Genomic DNA, 24939 nt, shown 5'->3' with positions numbered 1-24939 from the left:
ACAGAGAACAAGTGTGTGAAGTTTCAATCCATTCCCTTCAGTAATTATGGAGATACCAGCTTACACGCAAAAACTTAACCAAGAATTTCTAAGTCGAAAAAGGGGCATAATTATGTAAAAAAGCAAATCAGAGTTTTGGGACTTGTGCCAATCATCTTAGATAATCACAGAGAACAAGTGTGTGAAGTTTCAATCAATTCCCTTCAGTAGTTATGGAGATAACAGCTTACATACAAAAACTTAACCAAGAATTTCTAAGTCGAAAAAGGGGCATAATTATAAAAAAAAGCAAATCAGAGTTATGGGACTTGTGCCAATCATCTTAGATAATCACAGAGAACAAGTGTGTGAAGTTTCAATCCATTCCCTTCAGTAGTTATGGAGATACCAGCTTACATACAAAAACTTAACCAAGAATTTCTTAGTCGAAAAAGGGGCATAATTATAAAAAAAAGCAAATCAGAGTTATGGGACTTGTGCCAATCATCTTAGATAATCACAGAGAACAAGTGTGTGAAGTTTCAATCCATTCCCTTCAGTAGTTATGGAGATACCAGCTTACATACAAAAACTTAACCACAGGGACGCCGACGCCGACGCCGACAAATGGGTGACTGCATTAGCTCGATTATTCTGCGAATAGTCGAGCTAAAAACTCATATTTACCCTTTTAACAGAAGGAAATATTTATTTGCTTCTGAGGCATAATGTGCCTTTAAGTTACAATTAAATGGACTTGTCAACCTTCGAATCTGCAGAAAACCATTTGTCATGTTGAAAAAGTTTTTATAAAAATATAAACTGACTGAGTAGTGAACAGTGTAGACTATGATCAGACAGCACAGATGTACCAGCTGATCTTGGTCTGCACTGGTCACATGGGTATAATAACAGAAATATCTGTACATTTAAAAACCACCACGGCATTCTATTCCAAACCACACTGAAACTTATCACAGCATTTACAATCTAGTTTCAAAGGTCTAATATCATATCAACTTGCATTAAAGAAATGGAAAAGAAAGTTTTTTTGTTTCAATACAACTTCTGCTGACATAAAATAACTTATGATACAAATATTACCATCTTAAACTTTAAGAGAAGGTCCATATTCCACAAATGGTGCATTACTTTTAGCATAGATAACCAAAATGATTCAGTAACTTCCTCAACCTTAAAAAAAACACCTTTTCTATAACAATATAGAATATAATACTTAAATATCATTATACTGTACACTGATATAAAAATTTTCAAATATATATATTAATATTTTCTGATATGCACTTAACATATTATAATTAACAACCAATACTTGATTTTTATACTAAAATACACCTTTATAAGGTTCATATTGTTTTAATGTAATACAGTTTATTAAAACACCGGTGTCTCGCATACTATATCTTACATACACATAAATGTTTCAGCAAAGTATAAAATCAACTTTTTGGCAAAGTTTGAAAAAATTTGTTTTAAAAAATCTAAGTCTTCAGTTTGAACACTGTTAATTCAAGCCCTGATGTGATAAAAGCTTCTAACTTGATATGAATTACTCTCAAATCAATGTCCTGTAATTAAACAGTACTAGTATCCTATTAGGAAACAAGGTTCTGACATTAGTAGGGCTTTTAATTGATCTGACTTATAGAAGTATATATTTTATATATGCCTTTTAGGATGTAACATTATATCTAATGAAACATTTTTATAAAATCTATAAGTTTAAATAAATGTAGCTTCCATCATCTTGTAATCTTATAGTCAATTCTTGAAAGAGCTGTAATGTTGAATGTCTCTGTTATTTCACACACAGAATAAAATGTTCCACAACAAGATATGCTGTTATTTTAAGAAGGGGTTTTAACTGTGAAGCAACGATTTAGTAAACAGTCGCAGTATGCTCTTATTTTTTTCATAAAAGTATTTCAGAAGTATTTCTTTTCAAAAGTTCAAACAATGATTTTGTAAAATACAGAACGCACATTAAATTAATTCACTTTAATTCAGTAAACAGACTTTTTTTGTATTTAAAATTAACTTCATACTTTGCTGAACAACTAAAATACATAAAATTATACAAATAACAAAATAAGCATTTAATGTGATATAAATATTGCAGATCTATCAATAAATTTGTTCAAGTCTAGATATATTTAAAGTTCTGTAGACAGTTTTGTAGTAAGGGCATTAATTCTCTTTGCATTGCACGCTTTGCATAAAATATGATCATCAAGGGGGTAGCAGCCACGCCCCTCAGCCTCTGATGACAACAAATCTCCACAGTCCTGAAACGAGGACAAAATATATATTACTAGATATAATATAAGGTCTAATAAAATTGTTTTATTCAATAATGATCAGTCAAATAGACATTTTAGCCTCTAGTATTTACAGCATAATGCTAAAAGGGGTTCTAAAAAAGAATAAAAACTTGTTTTTCTGCTTTTTATGCAGAATTAAGCACATTTTTTTCAGTAGGCAGAATAAAGCACTTTTTTTTGTACGCAGAATTGTCCACATTTTTGGTCACATGTTGACAATTCTAATACAGCTAATGAGTAACTACCACACACTTATTATCCAAAACATTTCCTAAATCAGTGGTGAGGGATAAATGACCATTAGACTCAATGCCTGTGATCAAATGTAACAGAGAAACTTTGCCTTTCCTGAGGATCATGATAATTTTCCCTAGATTACAAACCTGATTATCTTGCTATTCAGCAAAGAGGAGAACCAGGAAAAATTAAACAGTCACAAAAGACATAAATTGACAAAACTGTCTTTTTCATATTATGCGTATATACTTTCTTTTTTTACTGCACAATAGTTTGTTTTAAATACATTTTTAAAATGAGTATGAATATGAAGGCATGATTTCAATTTTAATTTGATTTTTTATCGTTTGTAAAACGTTCAAATTATATATTACCTAGTATTATTACCAAGATGATTTTTTGTAAAAATTTTACTAATCTGAACTTGTATGGCTAAATTAATTTTAATGAGGTTGATTAACAAATAAACAGAAAGAAGTGAAATATGTCGAGATTCATCAATATTGACTACTAGTATTACAACAGACATCACATACCTCACATCTGTAACAGTTGACATGGAAACTTCTATCCATGGCAACCACTCTAACAGTTTCTTCCTGACCTTTCTCTGGCATGATAGGCTTTAAACAGACACAGCACCGCGGCGCAAACTTCCTGTAATATATAAACAATCATTTAAACAGACACAGCACCGCAGGGGAAACTTCCTGTAATATATATACAATCACAAAATGTTAAAGGGACTCCACTGAGGTTTTTTGACATGATGGGACTGAAAATATTTTTTCCAGATAATTGTACCATTTGATGTAGGTTTAGACCACTAATCTTTGTGCAAAATTTCAGATCATTCGCGCACACCGTTTTTCCAGATTAATTTTTCAAATTGTAAAAAACTGACCCAAACTGAAAAGCGTTTAAACGCTTTTCACTCAAATTAGGCTAAGAAAAGCATCAAAATACGATTTTTAATTTATTTCAAAGTATATTTCTTAGCTATCTTTGCATATATTACTGTTTTAAGTGCCCCAGCTCATTTATGTAAGAAATTCAAATGTTATGTTTTTATACTTTTAAACCTCAGTGGAGTCCCTTTAATCACAAATATAACAATAACTCAACACATTGAAATCATGGCACTGCACTTTTTCATTATCCCTCATGTACAGACTCAGTCAAATTGAGTCTGCAGTTTTCAGAGCTCTAAACCCTTAGCCTGTTACTCATTATACAACAAGCGCAGACCCTGATCTATTCTTTAAAAGAGCAAAAAATCTAGACATGACCTGACCACTAGTCAGGAAACAAGTTTTGACTAATATCAGTATGGGGACTCAACTCTTAGTTTTTACAATGCCAAATCTCTTAAATGGACTTATTCATCTTTCAATTTGGATCTAAATAGCAAACAAGAGGGCCATGATGGCCTTGAAATCGCTCACCTGTATATAGGCCCCTTGGCCAAGGCCAATTGTAAACCAAGGGCCTTTATTTGAACAAACTTTGTTGACACCCATTAGAAGATGTTTCATGATAAATATCTAAGCTCTACCTCTTTGACGTTTTTATAAGATTTTTTAAGTTTTTACTATATATATACAGTAGAACTTCTATGAGTCGAACTTCGATTAGTCGATTTTCTCGATGTGTCGAAGTAAAATGAAAGTCCCGATTTTTCCCTTATATATTCCTTATAAAAACCTATTTATGAGTCGAAATTTTATGTGTTGAATTTTTCAATGTGTCGAAGTTTTTTCGTGGTCCGTATAGAATAAATCTAGTATAATTTACCATAAATAAGTCGAAGTCCTTCCATTATTTTGACAACTTCGATCTCGAGACATTTTTCACACCTTTTCTGGCCGCGAAGACGATTTCCGATCAACTTTAGTGACAGGTGTTAATTACACAGCCGAGTTTTGAACAAACAGCCTTTGTATGGGTTCAAATGTGTGAAAAAATGCTTTAATCGTTACTATTTTAATTGCCGTAGCGGTATTTGAAAGTACATGTAAACAGTAAGAACTATCATTTGAGTACTTCCTTGACCCGGTGTCGCGTGATAATCACACGCGAACTATTTACTATAAGCTGGTTTAGTTATTGCCCTTTCGTATTGTTACGCCGTTTGTAACTTCATTCTATACGTCAACAGGTAGTCCAAATCAATTTAGCCGTGAAAAGTAACTTAACCTGTCATATTTATCATTGTATAATGTAAAATATTAGATTAATGAATGAAGAAAAACATGAAATAGGTTACATTATAGATCTTATAATTAGGGCTAGTCACGGGTTGAAATATTGTCATGAAATTCAGACCGATTCATTAGTCCAAGTCCCAATGTGTCAAAGTTTTTACACAAGTCCCTCAAACTTTGACTTACCGAAGTTCTACTGTACATAAAGGGAAAAACAATGACCCCCTGGTGTGGGGCCAATTTTTACCCAGGGGCTTTTATTTGAACAAACTTGGTAGACACTCACTAGAAGATGTTTCATTCTTAATATCTAAGCTCTAGCTATTTTGGTTTTTTAAATAAATTTTTTTAAAGTTTTTATATACAAATAAGGAAAATCAATGACCCCCTGAGGTGGGGCCAATTTTGACCCCAGGGCTTTTATTTGAACAAACTTGGTAGACACCTACTAGAGGATGTTTCATGCTTAATATCTAAGCTCTAGCTATTTGGGTTTTTTAAAGAAGATCTTGTAAGTTTTTACTATATACAAATAAGGAAAATCAATGACCCCCACAGGATATTTAAGCCCTAGTTCTTTCAGTTTTTTAAATGAAGATATTTTGAGGTTTTTCTTTTGGTTGCCATAGCAACCAGAGTTCTGCTTGGAATTAAATTCTTTGAACAAAGTTTACTACCAAAGGAACATTCCTGTGAAGTTTGGATGAAATTGGCTAAGCGGTTTAAAGTTTACCGACGGACGACGCTGGACGGACGGACGCCGGTCGAAAAGCGATCACAAAAGCTCCTCATGCCACTTTCTATTAGGTGGGCTAAAAACAGAATTCCTAAAGAAAGTCAAACACAGCAAAATTGAAAATGTTGCAGGCTCTGTTTGACTTTGCCTGTTCATGGACTTTTGTTGTTATTGCAAGCTAAATTCATTAACCAATTTAAGAAAATTTTTCAAAAAATATAGTGATTGAGTAGCGAACAGTGTGCTAGCTGAGTTTCATCTCCACTGGTCACAAGGGTAAAATCTGTGGCCAATACCCGGCAAAATGTGAATAGGTCTCAGTCAAAGCTATAATTAACATTTTCACTCAAAAAGTACCAGATTTACTTAATAACTTGACTTACCTGTGGAAGTCTTCAATACAGTGTATTTGGTTGGTAGCATCTACTGTAAATGGTACACCATCCAGTGATTTACCACACACTACACATGTAAAACATGCTGGATGATACGGCTTTCCTGTTGCCCTTAATAACTGTAACAATATATACACCATAAATACAGAGATAATTAAATCAAAATCCTGTTCTTTTATAATAAGTATTTCAAGTAATAATGTAGAAATGAATGCTTGTTGGTTTTCAGTGCCTTCCTGAAGTCATTGAAATTCTTGTAGGATTGAGTTTTATATGACGTCAACACCAATAAGCTCTTAATGATTTGTAACCTTAGTGCAGTAATGGGTTAAATCCTATGAAATAGAAACAAGAGGGTCATCATGACCCTACATTGTTCGCTTTTAACTAAGTTGTTACTGACCAGGTAAATGAGATGGAAATCATAAAAAAAACTTTTCTGACAAATTTTCATATTTGGGCTGAAAAAGTTACCTCTAAAGAGTGTTAACAAGGTTTTTCCATATTTTGACTGAGTGACCTAGTTTTTAACCCAGATGACTTTTATTTCAAATTGACATCGCATCAAGACAGTTTAAATCATATGGCGACTTTCAAGCTTTACTGGTGCAGGAAGGAAAGAGACCTCAGGTTCCCCTTTGTACATTATTTCAATCACAATTAGGCACCTGAGTAGAACCACCAATGTTCTGTAAGCTATCGGATAGCGTTCTCACGTGAAAGAATTTGAAGATGCTGGCTCCGGTGGGAACAACAGAGACGAGAGGCAATTTGAAGCCAACGACCTTAAACACTTGGCCTCAGACGCCCCCATAGGTGAGCTAAAAAATAACAGGAGCAAACCCAAAGGTGCACAAGGGTGTCAATATGTCAACTTTCTAGCTTAACTGTTTAAGAAGCCTGTGGAGAACCATCACTCTTCAATCAAAAAACAGCTTGATATCCTCATATATAAGAATCTTATATAGATATTAAATCTTAATTAAGTATATAAGCTCACCCTGTCTGTAATAGGTTTTGAACAAATAGAACATCTCTCCAGTGTATTCTGAAAACAAGAAAAAAATAAAATATTTATCACTATCATCAAGATTTTCAAGACTGTAAGGAAAATAATGTTCCCTTTAACTCCAATTTAAGTCAGGTTTTTTTCTTCAACTTTTGCAAAAGTGTTATAATATTCCCTTAATTTAAGGAGAGGACATCATCCATCTACCTGTGAAAAAAAAGCCATGGTATCTAAAAGCTATCTCATGAATTACAGGAGTTGCTTTCTAGTCAATTTCATTGACAATATCGGGGTGTTTTTTTGGTGATCTTATATTTCCCTGATTTTCAGCAAATCTTAACAAACTTCCATCATCTTAATGAAATAGATCATGCTAAAAACTACTGACAAAAACATCTGAAATTAGAAAGATGTGCATGTAACAACTTACCATATAACATGGTTCACAATGTGGTTTTCTCTCCATTGCATAAAAAGATTTCCCTCTTAGTAATGTACCTGAAACAAGAAATATTTGGCATTAAAGGTTTTAGTTCCATGACCAATTGAAAATTGTCCTAAATTTAAAAATTACATGATGGAATTTAAATCAATTGTGCCATGAATAAGTTTCAATGCCGATAACAACTTAGGATTTAAGTTGTTTAATGATATACTGTGCTCCAACTTGAGTAAAATATTTAATGAAAAAATTTAATGAAATCTATAAAATTCTTACTGAATATGTCTAATTTGGATAAAAGAATTAGAAAACTATGTATTGGAAGCTGCCTTCCCTACTACAGATCAAGTAAAGTTATTTCGTTAAAAAACAAGCCATTTCTTTTCATAACACTTTGTATTCATATTGTGACCACCTATAGTTTGTAGAATTTTCAACATAACATATCTACTTTGTGAAAAGTCAAAACATGTTCATTTTACATTTACAAAGATATAGGGACGGTGTAGAAATTATCAATATTTTCTAATATAAAATATGAGCATAGAATATCTTTATATATAGTAAATGAACCAAGTTTTAAGTTTTTTAACAAAGTAGTTCTCAAAATAAACCTTTGTGACTATGACCTCACAGATATGCAGGCTTGCCTGGCTCGAAACTGGTGGGAAATATGATTTGATATAACAACTATAGTGAACTTACCACAGCTTACACAGACAAAACATGCTATGTGGAAGACCTGGTCCATTGCTGTACACCCGTTAGACTCTCCAACAACTTTCTTTCCACATTTGGCACATATCCCTGAATTATTAAATATCAACATGCTAAATCCATGTTTTATGCAAGTTTGAAACTGTCTACTACAATAAGTTTGTGGAATTTCAATTTTAATATATCAAACTTTGAAGAGGTCATATAGCATATTTATCATAGAATTTCATAGAATTTCAGTGTAGAGCTTTGTAACGTTTCATTTTTATTAAAAAGTATTCAAACCCACAGCAGTGTAGGCCTTTGGTTCAAAGTCATCAACCTCAACCTTTTGGTCATTGAGGTCTCCAAAATACTTTACTTTATTTAAATACCAAAATGTATACTTCAAATAGACAGATGTTCCAATTTTTAGAAAATTTATGATTTTCTGTGAAATTATGATTTTCTGTGAGACAATATATAACTTGAAATACCAAAGAAATCTGGATCTTTTGTCCCTTCTAGACCTTGCATTAACATCTGAGTAAGTGCATCTACTTCCTGTTCTTTAGAGTTACCTCCCCTTGAGTCGGCCCCTCTAGGAGACAATGATGACGGTGAATATCCGGACGATACTGGTTGCTGCCCTTGCAATGACCTTGAATACTGCGACTGACTTGGTGAAGGGTATGACTGCTGTTTTGAATCAGCAACCTTGATCTGAATGGGTGTTTGTGGTCCAGGTACCGGACGATCGGATCTCGGTGCGATCTGGGCGTATGTGACACCAGATTCAGATCTAGGGGCGATCTGGGCGTATGTAACACCAGATTCTTCTGCCTGTCTTGGAGAGTTGGGCGAGTACCTAGAAGGACTGTTGCTTCTAATGTTGCTCGATGAATACTGGCCGTATGATGGTGATGAGTTATACCCCTGCGAGCTGCCATAGTTTGACGTACTATATGTCTGCGGGGCAGAACTTGTGTTATATGTGTTTTGTAGGTTTGAGAAGTTGGCATACTGGCTTGTATAGGGTGATGAACGTGGAGATGACCTTCCACTGCCTGTAATGTACACATGTTTCAAGATATAAAACATTAAAAGTAATGGTCCTTCCGAAAAAATAAAGAACATTGCATAACTCAATGGAGACATGAACTAACTTACAACCTGCATAACAACAATGTCTTCCATCTGAAACTGGTTTATCAACAAATGTCACATCTTAAAAGGATAAACAATTTTACTAGTACAAGGCAAAGCATATTATAAACTTTACTTACTAATACAAGGCAAAGCATATTATAAACTTTACTTACTATCAGAGCTTTGAATACTGTATGTTGCTTGTTTCACTTCACGTTCATATCTCCCGGATGGTTGAACCAGTGTCTGTGACTCGTGCCTGCTCTCATATGACGTCATTGGGCTCCCGTACTGTGTGTAACCTATCAACATGTCACAAGCTAACATTATTCTTCTAGTCAAAGTTTAGTTAAACTGCTGATTTTTTTTATAACTGACCTGCCCTCCTTTGAATTTGTAACAGTCCATTTTGCATTGTTAACGATTATTTACAAAATACTAAAATTGATCTGTCAGCAGTATAGAGCCTAGTCAAAGACTGCATGGATGTACAGGCTGGACCTTATTCAAAAGACACAGATTCCCAAACATTACTTTGTTTTTTCTGTCTTTGGATTGAAAGCATGACAGCATGACTGTTGGGACTGGCAATGGCCACAAGGAAAAGGGCAAATATATATGCTCCCCTGCTCTCATCCCCAAAATTGGGGCATAAATTGGTAAAACATGCTTATTAATTTTAAGCCCATGATTATAATATATTCAACATGTTAATCATTAATTTACATTTACCATGGTTGATTCTTGTGGTTAGCAGATTTGAAATATAATTGGAATATATCATGCATTACACTAGTTTCCTTGGAAATGGTTAGCAGATTTGATTGGAATATAATTATCATGCATCACACTAGCTTTAAGTACATACAATATAAAATACTGTATACATGTATATTCCTTATTTCAATATAAATGATTATTAGACAAACTTCTTACCAGGCCTTGTATACATTGGCTCAGCTCCAGTAGGTGGAGGAGGAGGAAAATCTTCATCCCGTATCTCATGGTAGATATTCTCCTTGGATTCTGGTGGGGGAGGGGGGAAATTGTGCTCCATGAAAGGTTGTGAGGAAGGGGGAGGCGGGGGAGGGAAATCATCTTTGCCATCATGATATGCCCTGAATGGCGCGGGGCCTGTAAGAGAATAAATTTGTTAAGGAAATGTAAACATAAGCTTAAATGTGTACATCAACATGCTTGAGACAAACATAATATTCATTCAAACAATTATCATGAAACTGAAAGTTATCAACATAATATTCATTCAAACAATTATCATGAAACTGAAAGTTATCAACATAATATTCATTCAAACAATTATCATGAAACTGAAAGTTATCAACATAATATTCATTCAAACAATTATCATGAAACTGAAAGTTATCAACATAATATTCATTCAAACAATTATCATGAAACTGAAAGTTATCAACATAATATGCATTCAAACAATTATCATGAAACTGAAAGTTGTCAACATAATATGCATTCAAACAATTGTCTTGAAAGTTATCATGCAAAAGCGGCATCTACATTGAATCAAAGGGCTGCAGCTCTATGGTATTTTCTGATTTTTGCAATCTAAATCATACTGACTATCTGTATGTATTTTCCTGTACAAGTTTATTTTTATATACTATAATTCATCTTACGCAGCGACAGCGTTTTGATTTTCTTCTATAACGGTTTGAGATTGATACATATGGAATTTTGCATGAAAAAAAATAGAATTGCCTCGACTAGGATTTGAACCATAGGCCTCTCACACCCTCAACGAGACCGCTTACCTCTGCACCACGGCGAAGTTATACATATGTACCTTGAATAAAAACGAATACATTATGTAATTCTAAATTGAGAATTTCCATTTCGTGTTTGTAATCCTTATTAATTTCGAGGTATTTTGTTCACGATAAACCTGTTGTTTAGCACTGATGAAAATAATTTAGCGAAAATCTTCTCGCCAAAACAGTCCGACATGTATATATTCCACTACTCGACAGTCAGATTTATTTGTGTACTACGCTCTGGAGTACATGTATTCGGTAATCGACATAGCTAAAAATAGCATTTTCATTGATCATGATAATCCGAAGCTTTACGGAAATAGCCGAACATTTTTCATTGGGTAAAAAAGATATTCATCCGCGAAATTTGTGATTGTAACCTCATATTTCTGTTGACTAATCTAAACTTTTAATGCACTGTAATTCGTTAAATGCCTACATTAAAAAAATATTCTTTCTTTTAAATTGCTGGTTTTTAAGCAGTTTTGAGTGAGAACTACTTTGCGTTGTTAGGACTGTGAGGAAATTTTGTGTTAGACCGTGGATGTTAGCTATGTATTTACTGATCTTACGATCAGAAAATACAAAAAGAAATCAATTTTGTTTGACAACCATTTTATTGTATAGGCATCATAGTCATTCAATTTTCTATATACAATGTATATAAGGGAAAAAAACTGCTGAAAATTACAACTAACTTTAAGATACCAGAATTATGAATAGCACAAGAAATAATACAAGAAAAAATCTGTAGCTTAATATTAAAGGATAACAATGAAAGGAGGTGATCCTCAGGCAGTTATTTTCCTGCTTATATAACAGACTCCGATAAAGGGCCTCTTCCCAATTGAAGTTTTCCAAAAAACCTGAACATAAACCTGCTTTTTACTTCCCAAATCTGAAATTTTAGTGATAATTTTTCCCAAAAATCAAGAGGCTAAGACCTCTTCCCAACTTAGTGAGAAAACTCACTGTCAGGGTGGCAAAATCAATTTTCAGTCTTGCCCAGGTTGTTCCACATCCTGTTTGGACAAGTGGAAATTTTCAAAAATACAGACAAGTGATAAAACGTATAGTCAAAATTAAATTTTCATTAGCCCTAAAATTTAATTCCTGTTAAGATGTCTTTTCTCTAGAAAGAATTCTATACTTGGCATGTATAATGGATTTGAAAGTTGTCAAGTTTTTTAAAGGAAAATGCATTTTAGTTTGACTACCGATATATAGAAACATGCTAAAGAAGGGTATTTTATGTAGTACCTGTTCTATATGTGGGTGCCTGACCACCATGCTGTCTTGGTTCATGAATAGCTATACGTTGAAAATCTTGACTTAAACTGTGTTGGGCCATTCTGTTCAGATAAAAGATAAATTAAAATAATGTACAATATTAAATCATCTATAATCAATTTATAATTAGCATCTGAAAATAAAAAAAACCTTCATAAACATTTATTTTGAACCTAATTCTCAATTCCATTAATTAAAGGTCTCAATTACGAAACAGTTTCCGGTAATTATCTATATAAATGTGTCTCCATGAGTTAATTTGAATTAAATGTCCCCAGTCAAAACATTGCAAAATCAGCCACTAAGGTCCAACATTCACACATTTAACATTATATTCATTTCAATTTACATTTGTAAATGCTTACCATATTTCTAACCGTTTTATCAAAATGATAATGTTTACTTATTAGAATATCCCAATTATTACCTGTAATGAATTTTATCAATTCTAATAGTCTTATATAATAAATGCCCTGTAAAAACTAAGATTTTTCAAGGCTTTTGAAAAAATCGCAGCTTACAGTTTTTTGGGTTTTTTTTGATAGACTAAAAAACTTGATGGCACTGTGACTGTATGGGGCTTGAAGTTAATGGAAGATATATAGACAGACTATTTTTTTAGCTGACCGATTTATTTATCTTTCAAAATAGCGAGATTACAAAGCAGAAAATTTGTCCCCTAATTCTCCTGGTTTAGCCTGTTCATTATTTCTTAATTGTATATATATTAAAAATCTTATAACATACCCATGCCGCATTTGCAACACCATAACAAGAGCTGTCGGTAGGACAGCAACGCTCGACTATTCAGAGTTCCAGATAATTTTTTTACACTGGGGGTAATTACCCCCACTTTTCAGAATGTGGGGGTAAATTTAGATATATCATAAATCTAAAGGGTACAATTAAATGACTTACTTTTTTGTACAAAAATAATATGATCCTTTGAAAATAGAAATTTTTTTAATGAAAATACATTAAAGATATTTATTTTGTATTAATTTAGCAGATATTCAGCGTGAATTCACTTCAATTGAAAGGCCTTTACCATATTCTTATTTTATTTTATATTGTTTACAACAAAAATTGGTGACAATACATAAACAGTAACGTTACAAATAATCACCAATCAATAGCCGATTTCTGCATGTTTATTGCACTTTCATTAGCCCATACATTGTCAGCTTTAAATTTATGACAAGTCAGATATTTCATTCGTACTTCAGTACCACCACGGATAACATTTTTGCCAATTTTCAAGTGTTGTGTTGCGATTCACAATTATGTGCGCCCTTTTCATACACGATCTTAAATGTCTTCAACAATAGGATTCACAATTGTTTTAGTGGGTAACTGAGTTGCGTTAAAAAATTGTCAATTTTCCTCTGCTTTGGTTTGGAAGCAGCCATGATTTACGTCATTATTAACAAACGCTTGCAATTATAAAGGAAATCAAGCCACACGTTTTACCAAGCGTCTACGCGATAAAGACATAATTTGACTGGTTTACAGAATGAAAAGTAGGTAAAGTATTTTGGCGGGTATTGAACGGAAAAAGATACACAGCCAACTGTAATCAGCTGTTTCGAAAATGAAAGTACACACCAAATACGCTTCGATTTTTCATTCTTTGCGTATTTAATTTATAACGTGCGTAAATGAACGCAACAAATTTGAAATATGGTGCGTATTTAGCTGCTTTTGAAGCGTAAAATACGCCGATACGCACGTTATCTGGAACTCTGACTATTCTTAGTGCTTGATTGTAAAAAAAAATGCTTGATACAGTTACCTCCTCCTGTTTACAGGTTGGGGTAATGATGGTGAACAAGTGTGCAAAGTTTAAAAGCCATATGTCAATGGACTTTGAAAATATTTGAGGTATTACAAAAACTTTAACGTAAATTCTAAGTCAAAAAAGGGGCATAATTCTGTCAAAATGCTTGATACAGTTACCTCCTCCTGTTTACAGGTTGGGGTAATGATGGTGAACAAGTGTGCAAAGTTTCAAAGCCATATGTCAATGGACTTTGAAAATATTTGAACTATTACAAAAACTTTAACGTAAATTCTAAGTCGAAAAAGGGGCATAATTCTGTCAAAATGCTTGATACAGTTACCTCCTCCTATTTATAGGTTGGGGTAATGATGGTGAACAAGTGTGCAAAGTTTCAAAGCCATATGTCAATGGACTTTGAAAATATTTAAACTATTACAAAAACTTTAACATAAGTGGTTACGCCGACGCCGACGCTCGGGTGACTACAATAGCTCTACTTATTCTTATCGAATAGTCGAGCTAAAAATGCTATTGCACAGTAGTGCTAAATTTTGACATGACGTCAATTTCATAAACATAGGGTAAAGACGCTTCTAATGTTAAGTAATCATATTGGCAACTTGTTAGTAAAGCACCTAAAGGCTGTGGGAGAATATCAGCCACCACTGAAAGTTTGCTACCACTTCTACTGATACATTTTAAATAATGTCAATGACAGACAGTACTAGTGGTATTCTATCAAAACAAATGAATTAAAAGATTCAAAATCAAAGTTGGAACTGTATCGATAGCTTTTTTTTAGAATTTATTCTATGACCTAAAGAAAGTTTATGAAGAAATAAGTTATTCTCCGCAGTTAATATAATTCAATTTAATCATGTAATATGTAAAATGCCTTCTTTGTAGAACTGTCAAAACAGTTCCATATTGCATTTCCTCATTTGACAGTTAGGTGCTCGTACTCCACCCACTTTTTTCACACGGTCTCGAATTTTTGGACAACGAGATTTTTGTAGAAACACACACTGAGCAAGAATAAAAGAAATAGTAGATAGGACAGATACTTTATTTTGAACTTACGCGATATCCCACTGTCAATGTCGTCCAGCAAAATTTAGAAATAAATGATAAATCTAATAAATTAATTTTGGCCGTTGATCGACTCCATAAATGGTTGTGTGACGTCACTTCCGTTATAGTTAGACAGATATATTGACCTTTAACCTTTACTTTCCCAGACAGGTAAAATATTTTCTGAATGAGTTTTGACATAGCTAGTCGTAAAGTTGTTAAATTACGAAATCCTGTACATGTACAGTGAATTATTTAATCAGTCAAAACAATTTGAACGTGAAAGTATGTATTGATTAAAACAGTGCACTGCATTTTCAAATAATGTTAATTAGAATTTAAATTTATACTTTAGTAGATTTACATGCATAAACTCCTTCACATGTATATAATTAAGTTAACGAGAATAAAATAAATTTAATTCTATAAAGACGTATACTTTATAAAAGTTTCTTTTCTCCACATATTAATAAAATGAATTTAATTATTTGATTCGAAATTGTTCATTTGTAATTAATTTTTAAGAGTTGGCTACGTGGGCGTGTGAAAATTGATAAATTTGATAGAGCTTAACGAGATTTTCCGCATATTTTTTATTGAGGCTTTTAAAGTATGCACTAGTTAAGTGTACAATCAAGGCCACACCCCGGGAAACAGTGGCTGGGACTTTGAAGAGGCTGAGTGTCATCTTGAAAAGAAGGAAGTAATTAACATCTCACGATAGGATATAGTATAAAAATACTGATCTAATAAGGTTATTATATAAGTATAATATATATAGAATCTCATAAAGTAGACATACTTGAATACAGGAAATTAAACATCATATAATTATTATTGTTTATATTAAATTACATACAGTACGCTAGCATGCATGCATATGCCACTTCTAAAACACATCAACAATTTTAAAAATGTTCAAAACACTTTTTAGTTTTTTTGGCGCCAAAAACTCTATGAGTATCAAAACGCCATGGACAGTCAGTCGCATCTTATCGGCTATAAAACAAAGGAATTCCGATAGCAATAAAAGTCATACGCAATCGCCAGTCGAACAGCCGTCCGATTAGCTCAACAGCTATGTACAGCTTTGGACTGTGAATCGGGCGACCCGGGTTTGATTCCCGGAGGATACATGTCACTTTCGTTGTGATTGAGTATGAAATCCTTTCTACGGTCACTCGCACTGTACCTCTGCTCTGGCATGTACAGAAAATATCAGTTCCTTGCGAAAGAAAATTCAACAAGTACACGTAAACTGCTTGACAGTCTAACCAGGAACGATGTGGTGGTTGAACCGTGCTCTTGTAATTTTAATGTTATATTAACATTATCTTTCAAAGAATATCTCTGCAACTTTCTTTCTTGATAAGGACATACATGAGTAAAGCATCAGTTTTGTAACGTTTAATTAATAGTTAGATGCTATCACCCGGAGAAAGTGCTGAAAATGAAAATAATTGTATTTTAAGAAGTAAAATGTAAACAGAGTAGTATTTTTATTCCATACAGAATATTTAACAACTGTAGCTGTACGTATTGCAAGAATCAATTCAAGCAGGGTATTGTACGGGTAATCGACCAATGAGTAACTTTTTAAAAAAAATCCTGAACAGGACATCAAATATAGAAAGATTTTGAGAAATAAATATACCAAAAATACCTTTCTTGGGGTATAATGGGCTTTTAATTAAAATATGGCTGTATGCTAGACGTAAATAGACATGTTCAAGTATCGGTGTAACACGGATAAAAATTTAAGTCGAGGCAATAGGCTATATTTACATTCGCATTTTCTTCTTGACATGTTACCATTTTTAGGACATGAATTTGAGAGGATGTGGTGTACCTATTCTGTAACAGAATAGCAAATGTTCCATATGGCAAATAAACGGGTAAATTTGTACGTGTCCACATGACGTAGCATTCTGCATTATTTTCATATAGCCTGTAACATACTATCGACTTACGATCACTGACCTGACATTGAAATTATTGTTGTAAAAAAATGTTGAACTATATATATTAGCAAATAAAGAAGTCAATTTAATTGTTATTGAAATCGTCCATATAAAAACTATTTTTTTAACAAATAATTATATATAACATTTAATATAAATTTTATAACATTTAAAATCGAGGTTAATTATCATTCTGAAAAAAGTCGGAACGCGTGTTATATATTTTAAGTCACATATATATTTAAATAATTTTCTAAACTCTTGAGAAGTTAAGATGGGTGGTGGAATAACACACATTTTATCCGGTTCCTTGTAACACATGGAAATGCACGACACGTACACTATTTGTCACTTCACAAAATCAATAAACATTGATGAGATTGGTATAAATGAAAGTTACTTAAATTACGATTAATCATGTTCATAGTTTTAAGAAATTAACTATGTCATGTTACTAAAACGACCCGGTTGAATGATAAACTAGCTGGCAAATAACAACCGGTAACGTGTCAATCTTTTTGACACTAACCGCCTTGCCAATCCACTTTCAAAGGAATATCAATTGTGTAATATTATGTAATACATGGAAAAAAATGTGATCTTTAACACCCTGCTGTTTTAATTTAAATTACTGATGAAAAAGTCACCTAATGATACCTTGAACAGTGGACTTTAAGTTTTGGTCGTTGAATTGTAAGTCCCGCTAATTTTGTGTATCTGTTTTAAATATCAATTCACGTTTTAAGTACTTACCGCTTCAATTCATCCCAAAATTTCTTTTTTCTGGGTGAATCACGCTTTTTAAAGCCTTTAAGTACACTAAAATGTATTCTATCTTTATTGAGCTTTTGCTCTACGCAGAATGCGCATGCGCGAAATGCAACATACGTTGCTATGGAAAAATCGTACTGTAAAATGGTCTATATCTATCTATAGTTAGGTGCCGCTTTTCTCCCGCTTTATGATATCCATGAGTTTTTCGGGATCGACAGTAATTTCTCGATTTTCTTTACAGTTTTTGTTATGTATTCTACATGTTTTTAGTGACAAAGATAAAAGTGACCTTTACCTTTGACCTACTGACCTCAAAACTGAAACTGCCACTGCATGACTTGAACCCCTCTCCCCCATTCATGCTGCTTTGTCTGTTTTTTTATAATAAATATATGAGAACATAATTAAATGCTTCAAATGAGAAAATGTCAAAATCAATACAAATTTGACAGACATACTTAAGCATTTGAGAAAACAAGCTTATTGTAGTAAAAGCCCCTGTGACCTTGACCTTTCACACAGACACCTAAAATCAATAGGTGTCATCTACAAGTTTAACCTCAATACCAAACATGAAGACTGTGGGTCAAAAGATTATTAAGTTGTTGGACGGACAAACATTTTGAACTAAAGGACCCTGCAACCTTGACATTTGACCCAGTGACCTCAAAAGCAATAGGGTCATTTAAAAGTCATGACTAACCTCCATGACAAATATGACGACCGTGGGTCAAAGGATTCTTAAGTTATTGGGCGGACAAGCTTTTTGTAGTTTTTAAGGTCCTTCTGTCCTTGACCTAGTGACCTCAAAATCAATAGGATAAGCTACTAGACATAACCAACCTTTGACTCAGTGACCTCGAAAACAAAAGGGTCATCTAATAATCATGACCATACTCCATACCAAATATTAAGACTGTGGGTCAAAGGATACTCGAGTTATTGGGCAGACAAGCTTTTTTTAAGTCAAGGCCCCTGTGACCTTGACCTGGTTACCTCAAAATCAATAGGGGCCATCTACTAATCATGACCAATCTATATAACATATATGAAGACTGTGGTTCAAGGGAATCTTGAGTTATTTGGCGAACAAGAAAAACTGCTGGACGGATGTCCTCAAAGTTTGGTGTTTAAGTGGCTACTGTTTTGTTCTCTCTATTGTTCTTTTAGGCACGTAAGAGAAAAAGTAGCCACATAAGAGCTTACTGAATGAATAGCATCAAAGAAAATTTACTGTTACCTATTGTTCCCATAGCCACCCAAGTATCTACATGTTTGTACAGGGAGACGGCTTGACGGACAAGCTGATTCCAGTATATCCCAACCCCCTTACAACTTTTTTGTGCACGGGTAGAATTAGAAGTCATACATAAATCATTCAGCAGGTTCGTTTTGTCTTGTGATACCAAAGAAGTAATTATAAACAGTCCAATCATTGCAATGTTATGATACTTTATCCGGCAAATCTCAAAGGTCTGTCATCTTCAGGGACTACCTTGGACTGAAAATTTAGGGAGAAGTGACTTCTCTCTTCAGGAAAAATAGAGAGAAGTTTTGAAATTTAGGGAGAAGTGGTCATCAAATCGAGTTATATCATTGGATTTTTTTTCTAATTTCATTTCACAAAATATACATGTACACCTTTATATGTACATGCATATAAAATATACATGTACATGGCACGGAAAATAAACAAATGTGTATTTGGAAATCGCTATGATGATATTTAATGAAGTACTGGTTGCTCAATAAAGTTTATTTAGGCATTTGATTTACATCAACACAACATTACATCAACACAACATTTTTTAATTTTTTTTTATGTTCAACAGTTTCTGACTCTAACTTTTAAATGCAATTAATTAAGAAGAAAAGTTCTTTAATTCATAATAATTATCCAAATTCTATCAATTTACATCAGTTTTAATGATGAATATTACTATCATAAATGTAATGGTGATAACAAATGTATATGGGATATTGTAAATCAAACAGGACATATAGCACCGTAGGGAACGTGTTACAGTATCGCGTTTTTCAGTTACAGTATAGACTTTTAAAGATGGAGGATTATTTATGAGAAGAGATGTAGGTGAATTTTATTCAGGCCAGTTTAGTTTCTAAAAGATGTGTTTGTGCTTTGCTTGTAAGGAACAGAATCCGGTATCTAGTCATATATTTCTTCAGACCCTGCACACGCAGATTTATCTCTGTTTTGTCTCATAAATGTGCAGATTTGAAGGTTTAAAAATTGGATTCGAGAGACCAACGCATTTTTCCCCATTGCGACATTGTTTAAGCATGCCTAGATAAAGTAAATCTACAAAATGTTAGACCTTTGTGTTTAGAAACGTTTATAAAAGTAAATGACCAGTTGAACCCTTTTTCCTGTTGGTAAAATGCTTTTGAAAAATAAACACTGTTACAGTATAGAGCGATGTGAATTTTGCAGGGTTACAGTATAGACCGAGCGACTTTGATACAATTTTGTTCCAGTATATACCCAGATTTCGGTTACAGTTTAGATACTTGCCAAATTTCAAACAAAGTTCGTGTATCCATTATTTTTATGAAATAACTCATACCTTTCTATTTTATACATTCTTGAAAGGTTGTATTACTTTTTTTCTTCAGCAGAATAGTTATAGTTTGCTATTTTTCTTACTTTAAGTTTCAGATTGAGACTTTTTGCAGTATAAGTAATGTCCTAAGTAAGGACTGTTTTCGCGACAACAACAGTAACTTTTATCGAATTGTATTGAGAGAAGAAAGATTATTGCTTGATTTCATTACACATTATAATAATGCCTATTAGTAATAAAATAGAGAAAAAAGAATCCTTAACAGAAGTCCAACACGGAAAATATGAAAATGTTGCAGGCTCAGTTTGATTAAACCTGTTGATGGGACGGTAGTGGTAACTGCAAGCTACCGTCCACGCCTCCTAGCACCGGCTTCAGCAGAATTCACATTAAACATGAACTGGTACACTTTAGATTTTTTAACATCTGTGGATGTGTTCATATGGCGGTTATCATGAAACCTTCAATGTGGCACGTTATTGCCATTCTATGAAAAGCGACATATTACACCCAGGTTAAAAACTTCGTGTGCTTTAAAAACTAAATAAAATGAAATTTTGAGAGGGGATCGGAGGTTATGAAGCTTACATACCATAGATAAGCTGTCAAAAGACACAATTAACAAGCAGGCAATACCCTAAGAATGATTAAACAGTATTTAAGTGAGCAATATTTCAACCTTAAATTTTATTTCAAGTTGGAATTTCCATCTACAATAATGTATTTTGTATGTATTTAAAAGGGTTTGTTACGTTTGGCTTTCTTAGGGATTAAATTTCAACGACACTGAGGTCATGTGAAAACATTCCTGCTTTAGTGTAAAGAAAGACACATAATCCCTTTGTGGAACATTTCAGACACGAGGGGGCACCTGACTATACCACCGACCTTCCGTAAATTACCTTGATAGATTCCTCACATACAAAGAATCCAAAGTCATGATTGGATTTCAACTACAGCAGTAAATGAAAGATAATTTGAAGTCGACGGCCTTATCCGGACTCAGCCACTTTTATGTACCTCCATCAGACTCACTAGAGAAGATATTGTAATTGTCTGACCTTAATTTATACTCTATAACTTTCAATATTATTTTCTTTTTCAGAAACATGAAAACTGCTATACAGAATGTCTGAAATAAGAAAAAACGACTTTTAATTTAATAATGACAAAATAATCGTAAATTCAACTTAGAAGCATTCGAAATGACGCCATGATCATGATTTGATTTGAATGCTTTTGGTTCGAGACGAGAAGGGTCTTTAAACATTGCCTTTTTCAAAATCTATAATTTGGGTTTTCGTATCCCCGATTGCAAGCGAAACCATATATTTGAACAACTAATTGTTAGAAAGTCATGTAAATGTCATCACATTTAGCCAAGTAGTTACTGAGCGGATGAGATTGAACACACAGACGAACGAATAGCCACCGGGCCAATAAGCTCACAGAGATTTAAAAGTCTATGTAACATTCATACATTTTACCTAGTATATATAGAAAATATCGAAGTCTAAACTGTAACAGAAATCTGAGTATAAACTGTAACAAAATCGGATAAAAATCGCTAGGTCTATGCTGTAACCTTGCACAAATCACCTCGCTCTATACTGTAACATTGTTTATTTTTTAAAACGCATTTAACGAACAGGAAAATAAGTTCAACTGGTCATTAACTTTTATAAACGTTTCCTAACATAAAGGACTAACGTTTTGCAGATTTACTTTTTCTAGGCATGCATAAATATTGTCGAAATTGGAGAAAATGCGTTGGTCTCTCGATTCAAATTTTCAAACAGTCAAATCTGCATATTTCTGAGACAATATAACGATAAATCTGCGGTGCAGAGTCTGAAGAAATATATGACTAGATACCGGATTCTGTTCCTTACAAGCAAAGCACAAAACATCTTTTAGACACTAAACTACTTGTAGTATGGACCGGAATAAAAATTACCTACCTGTCCTCTCAACAAATAATCCTCCATCTTTAAAATTCTATACTGTAACCGAAAAACGCGATACTGTAACACGTTCCCTACGGTGTATAGGGGATAATTATTGTAAATCAAACAGGACATATAGGAGATAATTATTGTAAATCAAACAGGACATATAGGGGAAATTGTAAATCAAACTAAACGTTTAGGGAATATTGTAAATCAAACAGGACATATAGGGGAAATTGTAAATCAAACATAACGTTTAGGGAATATTGTAAATCAAACAAAACGTACAGGGAATATTGTAAATCAAACAAAACATACAGGGGATATTGTAAATAAGACACAAATATACGTTTGAGGTAACTTAATTATCAATTAGCTAGCTTTTTATCATCTGCTGCATTCAAATCAGGGTCTTTCACAGCTTTAATTTACCGTGTAATCAATGCGCTATTTTTAGCGATGTGGATTTTCAAGTGTAAATTCCAAATGTCGCTATGGCCACGCTTTAGCGCGTGTGCTAAATACGTCAGATTACACAACAAGAAAAGCATTGATGCAAAGCATCAAAGGGCGACGCCAAAAGAATTTGACCTAAATACATGTACAAGGATACCTGAGTCATCATCATATAATCACATGCACGAGTATCGAACCTGGGAAGAAAATCTAATCATATTTTTTCTTCCCAGGTCTGATACTTGTACCTGTGCATATAATAAAGCTAATTGCTTATAAGGGTTGCAGACATGTCATTGACATATATTAGACATAAAAGAGGACCTAAAATGAACATCAGGGGGACACCATAGGTACTCAGAGCAGAAGTAGAAGGAGTACCAGCCACATCAACCAGCTGCTATCAGAGATAAAACTTGAACCATGTAAGAATGTCATTACATATGGCAGATGCTTGAAGTTCCATTAAGAAGAAGAAAAAGAACTTCTTCATGTGCAGTATAGTGTGATCAACTGTATCAAATGCTTTTGTAGATCTAACAGTATCATGCAATACTGCCTTTGTCCATTTCAAATTAAATGCACTTTATTAAATGAATAAAACATGTGCCAGTCGCAAAACCACTTCTAAACCCTGACTCAAAACTGCCTGACCATGACTCGAACACATGACTTTCAGAAGACCAACTGAGCTATCCGGCCGGCTACACATTTTCTCTTAAATAATGAAACAGTTCTAAACCACAACATATTTCTCCACTATATTGATTAATGTCCTTGAATTTCTGATGTTTACAGAGCATAGTGAATTAAACTCATGGTTATTATGCAGTCACAGGATGAGAAAAACTTTCAGCTTCACCATAACTCAAACCTGTGACCCACAGAATAATGTACCGCGGCTGTAGCGATTGAGCTATCTGGCCACTTACACATTTTCTCCCCTAAATAGTGAACAGTTCTAAACCATGACAGATATTTAGATTTTTAAATTAACAGATAAATAATTCTTAATTAATAAATAAGAAAAAAAACCCTTACATACTCATATAGTCTTAATTAAGATAACAATTTATATACCATTGTATAATTATTTTTACTAAAAAGGGCTTAGACAGTTATTGGTTGTGCCATTATTTGTAACAGGTCAATTTGAAAGTGAACATAACTGTGCTAATTCATGTACAATATCTATTTTTTGTACAGATAAAAAAATAACCTTTTTTCTATGATAAGAAATTTTATGAAGACTGATTTGTATTTTGCATCAAGGGCACCGGGCGAAAACATGAAAATTATGCAACCAACGAACCACTTCGTGGTTGATTGTATTTTCATGTTTTCATCTGGCGCCTGGTTACTTTTTGTACTTTGTTGGTTTTCATGTGGCACATTAAATCACCCACTATAAAATTTAGTGTAAAAATTTATTCAAGGGCAAGTAACAATCTACTCTATGAAAAGTATGTTGTTGGGTTGACTCAGGAGACCTGGAGATTGAGACCGGTGTCCCTCCATTACAAATAGATAAGGCAGAAGCTGTCCATTTCAAACTATGCACATGTTAGAAAAAAAATAGAATGTAACTATTCAGAATATGATTTGTTTGGAGACTTTATCAATTATATTGCTGGATCCAAGATTCAGGACATTTTCAATCAATACATGTATTATCATTTTATAACTTTAAATGAAAGTCTCATCCCTTTAATAATAATGACATAACTGTATTAACTCTTTAAATTTGGAAATATTATAAATCTCATCATATCAATATACTAAGATATACATGTATGCACATAACATTAATAATTCCCAGTTTCTATTAAATAAATATGAAATCCTAACATTAACATTGGTACTAATGGATGGAATTCAAAATCTAGTAGAAAGAAAACTATAATATATAAACTCTGTTATAGATACTATTATTAGCCAGCTAACACTGGGTATAAACATCTTTAACCTGTAGACTGATCATGTATTATCATTTATAAATTTAAATGCAAGTCTCATCCATCATAACTGTAAGTCTTTAAATACAGAAATACACATTATATCCATATACTATGATACACTTGTATGAACATTACATAA

At 33.2% G+C, this 24939-nt stretch overlaps 1 protein-coding gene across 1 annotated transcript; it reads right to left on the bottom strand.

Annotated features, from left to right (window-relative positions):
- Nucleotides 1-1795: 1795 nt before the first annotated feature.
- LOC132713875 (lipoma-preferred partner-like) lies at nt 1796-15280 on the bottom strand. Its single transcript, XM_060696579.1, has 11 exons — nt 15130-15280; nt 12240-12331; nt 10129-10326; nt 9366-9494; nt 8541-9110; nt 8053-8154; nt 7336-7403; nt 6897-6944; nt 5885-6015; nt 3098-3218; nt 1796-2288 (listed from the first exon to the last, which is right to left on the bottom strand). The coding sequence occupies exons 2-11, from the start codon at nt 12328-12330 to the stop codon at nt 2157-2159; spliced, it is 1590 nt and encodes a 529-aa protein (XP_060552562.1). The 5' UTR covers nt 12331; nt 15130-15280; the 3' UTR covers nt 1796-2156.
- Nucleotides 15281-24939: the final 9659 nt, after the last annotated feature.

This window comes from Ruditapes philippinarum, unplaced genomic scaffold (assembly GCF_026571515.1).
Source record: "Ruditapes philippinarum isolate M1 unplaced genomic scaffold, ASM2657151v2 ctg1913_1_1_1_1, whole genome shotgun sequence".
Taxonomy (NCBI): Eukaryota; Metazoa; Mollusca; class Bivalvia; order Venerida; family Veneridae; genus Ruditapes; species Ruditapes philippinarum.
This window is presented reverse-complemented; position numbering and strand designations above follow the sequence as displayed.